The following is a 10,280-nucleotide window of genomic DNA, read 5'->3' on the forward strand; positions in this document are numbered from 1 at the left end:
TGTGGAGGTGTATGCTTTCATCTACAATGAGCATAACCTATGTTGTCTTGCTTTGGCTTCTTTTACTTTTACTGGCTTGACTCAAATGAAATCAGAGAGAGAGAGAGAGAGAGAGAGAGAGAGAGAGAGAGAGAGAGAGAGAGAGAACATGTGCACTTATGTATGTGGAGGCCAGAAGTTCAAGACCAAGACAGGGTCTCTCATCGCAACTGGAGCTCATAGACTTGGCTAGATTAATCCTAGCTCCATCTTGTTTCCATGCATCCCCTCCCCCAAGCTTTCCCAGAGTTGGGGATCTGAACTCTGGTCCTCATGCCTGCCTAGTAAGTGTTCCCAAGGAGCCATGTCCCAGGCCCAGTGAGCAAAATCATTTTCCTTTCTCTGCCTTTGTGTCCTTTGGTGAGCGGCTTGGAGACGAAGGGCAACTCATTTGCTTAATTCTGCTGGACTGAAAACAAAGTAACAAACTTCGTACACACCAGGGCCAGCTGAGACTGGAGCTCGATTTCCAGGGTCTGCACTGTGCGCTTCAATTCCATTACTTCACTCCTGGCACAATTGGCTGCCCCTGCATCTGTAGAGATTTGGGCTTGCAGGGATGCGCTCTAAATGGAAATAGAGCACAGTTGTCATAGGCTGCAGGAGCAGAGGTGGTGGCTTAAGCTTGACTGCAGGGTTAGGTGCAGCACCCTACCCGCTCATTGAACTGTTTCTCGGCTTCCTGGCGGTTCTGCTCGGCCATCGCCTCATACTGAGCCCTCATGTCATTCAGTAGTTTGGTCAGGTCGACTCCTGGGGCAGCATTCATTTCTACTGTCACATCCCCTCCAGAGCTTCCTTGCATGCACTTCATTTCCTAGCATAAAGGAACAAAAAAGGTATGGTAGTGATAGGAACAGGAAAGGCACAACCTTCAAATGCTCGAGTCGCTATAAACACTTAAAACTGTGACACCAGGAGGAGAACTCGTAATCATTGGATGTGGTGGAAAATGCCTACAGTGGATGTGGAGCCGTTCCTACCTCCTCGTGGTTCTTCCTCAGGAAGACCAGCTCCTCAGTCAGACCCTCGATCTGCATCTCCAAGTCACAGCGAGTCATGGTCATTTCATCCAGCACTTTGCGCAGGCCATTGATGTCAGCTTCCAGGCACTCTCGAAGGCAAAGTTCATGCTCATACCTAGAGTGGGTCGCAGGAAGGCAGGTGAGGGACAGGTCTCAGAGCACCTCTCTTCCACAACCCCGGGACAAGTTTTCACCTTGGAGCAATGTTCCTCATTTTTTCTTTCTGTGTCGAACCCAGGGCCCTTGGCCTTTGTTAGCAAGTGCTCTTATTGTTGGAGCTGCATCCCCTGTCCACCTCTAACTATTTTGATAAATAAAAATGGCTGGTGTTTCTCTAATTTTTTTTTAAATCTCATGAAGAAAAATAATTTCTAATATTAGCTCTAGTCATGTACGATATTTTAATAATACTTATCAACCCCCACCCCATCCTTCCTCCCTCTCACCCTTTCTTGCTTTCTTTTTCCCTTCCCTTCTCTCCCAAGAACAGTCTCTAATGTTTACTCCTGGGAGCCAGACATCCAAGTGCACTCTTGTGACATAGCACTCTGCAGCTAGAGGCACAAAGATGAAGAGTTCAAAGCCAGCCTCAGTTACATAGTGAGTTTGACTCCTGTTTAGGCTACACAGTATCCAAACGAAAGTGCTGGAAACACTCCAAACCAAAGCAGTAAACTAGAAGACCGCCTACCAAGCTCACTCCTGCTTCATTTAGGTCGCCATCCCCCAGAGGGGTTCCCCCCTCAGCAATTGAACCGTGTCTTATTCCCTGTGATTCTTGCTTTCAGGTACTTCCTGGGCCTTACTTCATTCTGAAGTCATCAGCAGCCAGCCTAGCATTGTCAATCTGCAGAGTCATTCTGGCGTTCTCACAAGTGGCTGAAATGATCTAGGAAAGAAGGAAGACTGAAGCCCAAGGTGCTCTCTCTTTGGCTTCTGACACCCACCTGCTGAGGGTACACATCTAGGACATTAAACTCTTAAAGGTGGATCAACCCCAGCAGACTCCCTTAGCAGCGACCCTTGGACACTTAGCAAAACAGCTCTCTGCATCAGGAAGCAGCTTCCATAATTGTTGGGGTAGACACAGGACAATACTGTATAAAAAGTGTATATTGTATAAACACTTTTTATACAATACTGTCCTCTGCTCCTATCTGCTGATCAGAAGATGGGCCATTTCCTCACCTAGTCAAGGTTTCAATGTGAACACAGAATTTCACTTAAAAATATACATCTCTATACACCTGTGGCTGAAAAAAAAATTTTTTTTTGGTTCGATGACATTAGGCAACATGTCACCAGAGTCTCTAGGAAGAAAAAAAAAATGTCCTAATGAATCCAGAAAGACACAAAAAATGTTCTAACCTGTCAGAATGAGTCATGAATAATTAGGTCGCCCTAATTATCCCCTTGGTACCATGGCTCTTATGTATGCCTGCCAGTTGGCCATCTGGCATTGTACAAATGCTGTACTCACATTGAGATTCAGACAGAACACTATTATTGTACATCGTATGAGGGACTGTCATAATCCAGATACAGCAGGACCCATTTCGCACACATGAATAATTCATTAACTTCAAATTTCATTGCAGAGCCCTGGAGATGCCTTAGCACGTATAGTATAGACACTTGGTATGTCTAATGCCCTGACTTTGATTCCAGGGACTAACTCGGTAGAAGGAGAGAACCAGCTCCCATATAAGATGTCCTCTGACTTCCACTCTTGTGCCATGCTGTGCCTGTCCCTTCTCTATACACACATGCAGACACACACTCACACACAAGTAAATAAATAAATAAGTAAATAAATAAATAAATAAATAAATAAATAAATAAATGTAAGAACAATCCCCTCGGGGTGTATGATCCGAATAAAGCCATACAGGTCATAGGAGCAGAGCTACGGAGGCCCACCTGGTTCTTCAGATCTTCGATGACTGAGTAGTATTGGCTGTAGTCTCTTCCACACCCATCTTTTACAGACCCATGCTTGCCATACCAGTCCTTGATTTTAGTCTCCAGATCAGTGTTGGCTTCCTCCAGGGCTCGGACCTTGTCTAGGTAGTTGGCCAGCCGGTCATTGAGGTCTTGCATGGTTTGCTTTTCACTTCCAGAGAGAAGGCCCCCATCATAGCCACTGATGCCACCAAGACCACCCCCCACACTACCTCCATAGTTAGAGAAGCCTCCACTAGATCCCCCACCAAAGCCAGAGCCCCCACCAAAGCCAGAGCCCCCACCAAAGCCAGAGCCCCCACCAAAGCCAGACCCTCCACCGTAGCTAGAGGCTGCTCCGAATCCACCCCTTACTGAGCAGCTACCGAAGCCCCCTCCCACGCTACCCTTAGATCCCCCACTCAGGCCCCAGCTGCTGCTGCTCCCCTGAAAGCCCCAGGCAGAGCCTCCTCCCAGCCCACAGCTGCTCCCACTGCCAAAGGAGCTTCCCCCAGTGCACCCCCTGCTGCCCACAGCCCCAGAGGAGGAGGAGGAGACTCGGGAGGAACAGGACCCTTTCTGAGCTGAGCAGAACATGATGCCTGCGAATACTGAGCTTCTGCAGTGGTAGGAAAGGTGGAGTGAGCGGCCTGTTCCAGTCTGCCTTTTTGGCCCTTATATACACACCGGTAGGGTGTTCCTTTTCTCTGGGCATTTCCTAATCCCTGTTACAGTTTTGTTAATCCCTAATTGGATAATTTATTTTCCACGAACCTACTCTACTGGCTCTTTTTTTATGAGGCTAGGTCAGACATAGAAAAAAAAATAAGGTGGAGCCAATTTTTTTTTTTTCTTTCAGAATTACTGTTGTTGACCTTGAGAGGTTTTGATGACTGGCAATTCCTAGTATTCAGAAAGTATAATTCCATTCCATTTGCTCCATGGTTTCCCGATGGCACAGCATATCCTCAGATTATCAAGTGTAATTAAAACCCTCAGTGTGATGAGAGGGACCACTTCCCACCGGGTATCTTTTGGTCTGTGTTGTTATCAACAGTAAAAGCAGGGTTAGCATCAGCCGGGGATTTTGCACTGAATGAAGCTCTCTCTTTGATTTGGTTATTGCTTCCTTTGAAATTTAGGATGAACTGAGGTGTGAACCTCATACTTAGAATTGAGGACTGTTGGGTCTCAGGGGACACGCTCGTTCAGGTCAGGCAGACACTGACTGAGAACGATCGGACAAGGTTTCAGATTGTTCCAGCTTGGAACGAGGGAGAGGCTGCAAATGCTTTTCTTCCTGATTGAACTCAGCTCCTCCTTGCTCTCCCCCCCCCCCCCCCACTTCGAGATAAGGTCTTGGGTAGTCTAGGCTGGCAGGAAACCTTTGCATTTCTCATCCTCTTGCCTCTAATTCCCGAGGGCTATAATTACAGGCCCGCACCGCACCACCACAGTCAGGGTTGTAGTGGCCTGGGGACTGAACCGGGGGCTTTGTGCTCTCTAGGCAAGCACACCACCAGCTAAGTTACAGTTCCAGCCCCGTGTTCTTCTCTTACAGCCACGGTAGCTTCATTCTTCGGAGTCAAGTCTTAAGAAACGGAGAGGAACCGATGCTTGCTGCTCCTGCCTGTTTTGGAGGCAACTGGCAAAGAGAAACTTGAAACGACCGTTAATATACAAAGAAGCCATTTTACAGGAGTTTGTTCATTTTGCACACAGAGAAATGGAGTTTGCTTGAGTCTGTCCAGTCTACCTGCTTAGGTTCTCCTGTTTTTGTCTAACGGATATTTAGAAGCGAGGACCTTTAATTCTGATAACTTACGCTATGGTTAGGATTATCTTATCTTAGGATCTTCAGTTCCGGAACTTTCCCTGTTCGTTGTCTGCCTTGTAGTGTTCTCATTTGTGGTATAGACAGCTCCTTTTGTGTTGGCTACTAGGTCCTCTGGTTTGAAAGTGCTGTTTAAGAAGACTAGCAACAGGGCTGCTGCGTAGGTATGGGTGCTTGCTGTCAAGTCTGACCACCCTAATTTGATACTTGGACCCACGTGGAAGGAGAGGATTGAGTCCTGCAAGCTGTCACCTGATCGTCACATTTTGCCACAGCCAACACACAGACACACTCAGACACACACAGACACACACAGACACACAGACACACAGACACACACACACACACACACACACACACACTAAACGAATGGTTTTATTTTTAAACTAAAAAAAATGTGAAAGCATGTTTGACCCTGCTTGTATTAAGTGCCCAGAGGAGTCAAATTCATAGCCATATAGAGTAGGAGGTTGCAGCAGGGGCCGGGCAGGCTTGGGGGTGGGACCGCTGCTGTGTTGTTGGTAGAGATTGAACCTCTCAGTGTGACAAAGCTTCAGGAGATCAGTCGTTCAGACAATGTGAGTGCGCTTGACCCTGCTGAACTGTACCCATCAAGTGACTACTACGGGAAGCTTTATATGTTTATTTTATCACAGTTTTAAAAAGGTGACATTTTCCACAGGTGTACTTAGCTTTATACTCAAGTAACTGGGTTTTCATATTTGAAACTTTCTCCCTTGCCTTGGCGGTCTTTTAAATCATGTGCGTGCTTTAATCTGTATCCAACCTTTTTCCTTAAGCTGATTTTATTGTGTATTTATTATTAACTAGGTGATAATTACTTTTACTCTGTGTGTGTGTGTATGTATGTGTATGTGTGTATATAGTGTGTGTATATGTGTGTGTATGTGTATGTGTGTGTATAGTGTGTATATATGTGTGTGTATGTGCATGTGTGTATATGTGTGCATGTGNGTGTACATGTGTATGTGTGTGTATGTGTATGTGTATGTACGTGTGTGTATGTGCATGTGTGTGTACGTGTGTATATGTATGTATGTGTGTACATGTGTGTATGCATGTGTGTATGCATGTGTGTGTACATGTGTGTATGTGCGCACATGCACACGCACGTGTGCATACATGTTATACCATCTGGCTAGCAAGCCTCGGGGATCTCCCCTTGTCTCTACCTCCCCATGCTCAGCTTCAAATATGGATTCTGGGGATCAATGCGGGCTCTGGCAAGTGAGGCAGTTTTTCTCCCTCTGTAGATTAGGAGTCTTTCCACTCAGATGAATTGGGTGGAGGAAGCTTTAACGGGAATGAAAGGGAAATGAAAAGGAAATGAAAGGGACCTAATGGAACTTAGGAGGCAAAGAGCCTGGGCAGAGGGCTTCCTGTGAAAGGCCAGGAGGACAGCATTCAAAAAACTGATTTTCACTTGGACTTTGTGGCTTTTTCTGTAGCTGTCCTCTGGGCTGGAGGGTTTTAATGCCTTCAGTTATGTTGTTTCTTGGGATATCAGAACATTTGGGTCTTAACTGAGGAAGTACGGGGTGGTGGAAGTGTTCATTTTACTTGATGTTAGTTTTCTTTATGTTTTATACTGCTTGTTTCCCTTTTCCCCTCTCTTCTTCCCTCCCTCCCCCCTCCCCCTCCCTCTCTCCCTCCCTCCCTCCCTCCCTCCCTTATTTGCTTTCTTCTTTCCAATGCTAAGATTCTAACCCAGGCACCCCGGGACTTACACATGTTGCGCAGTGTTCTGCCTCTGATCAACCTTTCTAAATTTTTCTTATTTATCCTTTAAATTGACTTGGCACCATGAAGAGAGCCTATGAGAGGCTATTGGTGAAGCCTAGTTAGAGTAGAACACCCCAGTGTATTGGAGATGTCAGTACCATGGGATGATCACCAAGAACAGCAGCAGCAGTGGAGTGGATCAACCTGAGCTTAGAGTGCTACAGAGGGCAGAGCTGGAGAAGTGATGCTAGCCCTTAGGAGGAGCTGAAAAGATCAAGTGGAATCCCAGACACTGAAACAAGAAGCTGTAAGATTGAAATTGCCTTGGAGACTCAACGATGTTAAAGATGCCAGAGCCATGGGATACATGCTGAGGAAAGCTGCTAACAGGGAGTGGAGTCAGCCCAGGAGAAAGCAGTTTGTTGCAGTCAACAAAGATGAAAAAGGAGTGGAGATCTGAAGACTGCTTTGACATCAGCCATGGAGATGCAGAGTTTGGAGTTTGCCCAGCTGGTTTCCTGTGTTTCTTTGGTGATTACAGTTAAGTGATTGGATGGATCTCAGAAGAGACCTTGAACTTTGGACTTTTAACATTGATGATAATGGACTATAGACTATGAGGACTTTGAAAGTTAGACTAAATGCATTTTGCATTATACATTTAAGTATGCCCCCCCCCCAGACTCATGTGTTTGAACAAGTCTATGGGGGCCAGGGAGTGGAATGTCATGGTTTGTATATCCTTGGACCAGGAAGTGGCACCATTTGGAGGTCTGGCCTTGTTGGAATAGGTGTGACCTGGTTGGAATAAGTGTGTCACTGTGGGTGTGGGCTTAAGACCCTCACCCTAGTCCCCTGGGAAGTCAGTCTTCCACTAACAGCCTTTGGATGAAGACGTAGAACTCTCAGCTCTGCCTGTACCATGCCTGCCTGGATACTGCCATGCTCCCACCTTGATGATAATGGACTGAACCTCTGAACCTGTAAGCCAGCCCCAATTAAATGTTGTTTTTTATAAGACTTGCCTTGGTCATGGTGTCTGTTCACAGCAGTAAAACCCTATCTAAGACAGAAGTTGGTTTGTGTGTGTGTGTGTGTGTGTGTGTGTGTGTGTGTGTATGCTCACACAATTCTCTGTGCAGAAGTGTGTCATGGTCAGAAGGTCTTGTCTTTCATTTATTTACATTATTATTATTATTACTATTATTATTATGAGTAGAGTCTCTCATTGATCCTGGAGCTCACCGCTTCAGCTACCCTGGCTGCCCGTGAGCCCTTGGGTTCCTCCTGCCTCTGTCCCCCAGAGCGGGGTTACAAGTGTGCACAGGTAAGCTGGCTTTTATGTGGGTTTAGGGGGATCTGAACTCAGCTCCTCATGTTTGTGTAGCAAGCTCTTTATCCACGGAACCATATCCCCAATCTGTCAGATTAAGTTCTCAGGAGATACTTTTCCGGGTCTTCTCAGAATGGACCAACGGGACAGGCATTTAATGGCTAAAACAGCCATCGCTACCTCCCATGCTTCGGGTAATGAGACCGGGTGGAAATTAACGCACAGACGGTCTGCGGAGTTTCCTTCTCTTCCTTAGTCTCCCTTAAAAGCACCTTCACACTCTCCAGTGCATCTGTCTTGCTTCTCTTCTAATGAACGAATCTATGCAGGAGGTTAATCTGGATTCTGTGATCTGCAAACTGTCTGGTGTGTTTATTGGATTAAATTAAAGGCTTGCCTTCATGTGTTTCAATACAATTCTGTTCTGTACTGAGGCTTCGGGATTTGTTAGTAAACCTTACTCCCCAGTGTTTCCAGACATCCTCAGATGTGACACTCCACTGTCTTTGTCAAAGATAACAAATGAGTTCTTGGCATTTCCTTCCACTGTAAGTAGAAGAAGCCTCAAGAACATAGTGAGTTTTCAGTGGACTAGAACATCTGGATGTGACATTCTGGGTGTCTGGCAGTTAGCCAGGGGATGTCTAGTAACCAGGATCTTAAAAGAAATGACCAGACCCACAAATGCCAGGGGTGTCAGCCCCATGCTCTGCCCATAATTATATGACATTTTGACCAGTAAAGAATTCTATAAATGACAATTCTTGTACATATGGTTGTATTGCTGAATGACTTGAGATAGGGTCTCATGTAGCCCAGGCTGCCCCTTACCTTCTAATGTAGCCCAGGCTGTCCCGAACTTATGACTCTCCTGCTTATACCTCCCAAGTGCTGGGACGATAGGCAGGCCCAGTCCCAGTTTGATGCAGCTCTGAGCTCTAAGCTGTGGCTTTGTGCATGTTTGACAAGCACCATGCTACCCGAGCCACATCCCAGTGCTTGCTGATCGCTTCTGTGGTTTCCTAGTTTCTGTTTCGTCTTTGATCTTCATTTTTTGCTTTCTTCTTAGCTCTTATCTTAAGCTGTGATTGATTTTAGGTTCCTTATTTGATTTTTTTCCTTTTTTTAAAATTAAACAATTACTGAGTGCATGCATAGGTAGGTGCATGTATGTGTGCACATCCATTTGCCACAGTGTGTTTGTGTGTATGCATGTGTGTGTGTGTGTGTGTGTGTGTGTGTGTGTGTGTGTGTGTGTGTGTNTGTGTGTGTGTGTGTGTGTGTGTGTGTGTGTGTGTGTGTGTGTGTGTATGTGTGTGTGAGGCGAGATGACAACTTGTAGAAGTTTTAGGCATAGAACTCAGGTTGTCAGTCAAGGTGACAAGTGCCTTACCTACTAAGCAATTTCAATGGATATTCTGAGTCAAATCTCATAGGGTAGTTCAGGTTGGCTTAGGGCTTCTTACATAGCCCAGGCTGGCCTTAGATTTGACATGCCCAACTATATTTCTTCTTATGTAGGTACTTGTTTTTGTAGACTTTTCTCTTACTTTTACCAGATTTCTAAGATTCTAAAGTATTGTTGTTTCCATTTTTTTGTTTGTCCTAAGAAATGTTCAATTTCCCTTTTTAAATTTGTTGCCCATTCACTGGTTGTTTAGAACATGTGATTTAATTTTCACACATTTGTAAATTTCCCAATGATCCCCCTGTTGTTGATTTATAGTTTTATTCCACAGAGATTGGAAAAGTTCTTGATGCGGTTTCAGTCTTCCTGAATATGTTGACCTGGTGACCGAGCTCTCCTGGAGCTATCCCCTGTGCAGTTGAGAAGACGTGTCGTCCCTTAATCTGATAGAAGCTGTTATGTGTCTGTTATAATGTCTTGTTATTGATTTTCTGTTTGAAGGATCCCTCAAAGCAAAGTGCTGCACACCTTCACATTATAATTGATCTCTCTTCTCTTATCTCTCCACATTTACTTTATATATTGCTCTCTGGTGTTGGGTGCATGTAGATTTATAATTTCTGTATCTTTTTGCTGAGTGGGTTTATCTTTATATAGTGATCCTCTCCTCCCCCACTTCTCTTGCTTTCTCCTCAACCCCCTTTTATCTTTTACAGTCTTTTGACTTGAAGTTGGTTTTATCTATATGTGCTTATTCTATCTTTTGGTTTTCACTTGCCTGGTATATTTCCCCCATCCCTTCACCTTGCCTTCATGTGTGCTCTTACTGCTACAGCGCATCTTGGCGATGGAGAGATGCTGCCTCAGGGTTAAGAGTACAGGATGCTCTTTCAGAGGACGCAAGTGTACTGGCTAGTTTTGTGTCAACTTGACATAGCTGGAGTTATCACAGAGAAA

At 45.3% G+C, this 10,280-nt stretch overlaps 1 protein-coding gene across 1 annotated transcript in view; it reads right to left on the bottom strand.

Moving 5' to 3' along the window:
* Positions 1 to 3,651, bottom strand: part of Krt24 (keratin 24) — a 5,535-nt gene extending 1,884 nt beyond the window's left edge. The window contains exons 1-5 of the mRNA XM_021212410.2: positions 2,985 to 3,651; positions 1,871 to 1,953; positions 1,023 to 1,179; positions 695 to 856; positions 480 to 605 (exon numbers count right to left, since the gene is read on the bottom strand). Coding sequence (XP_021068069.1) covers positions 480 to 605; positions 695 to 856; positions 1,023 to 1,179; positions 1,871 to 1,953; positions 2,985 to 3,602 — 1,146 coding nt within the window. The 5' untranslated portion in view covers positions 3,603 to 3,651. The remainder of the gene's footprint in view (positions 1 to 479; positions 606 to 694; positions 857 to 1,022; positions 1,180 to 1,870; positions 1,954 to 2,984) is intronic.
* Between the last annotated feature and the right edge of the window lie 6,629 nt (positions 3,652 to 10,280).

This window comes from Mus pahari, chromosome 14, assembly GCF_900095145.1.
Source record: "Mus pahari chromosome 14, PAHARI_EIJ_v1.1, whole genome shotgun sequence".
NCBI classification, from domain to species: Eukaryota; Metazoa; Chordata; class Mammalia; order Rodentia; family Muridae; genus Mus; species Mus pahari.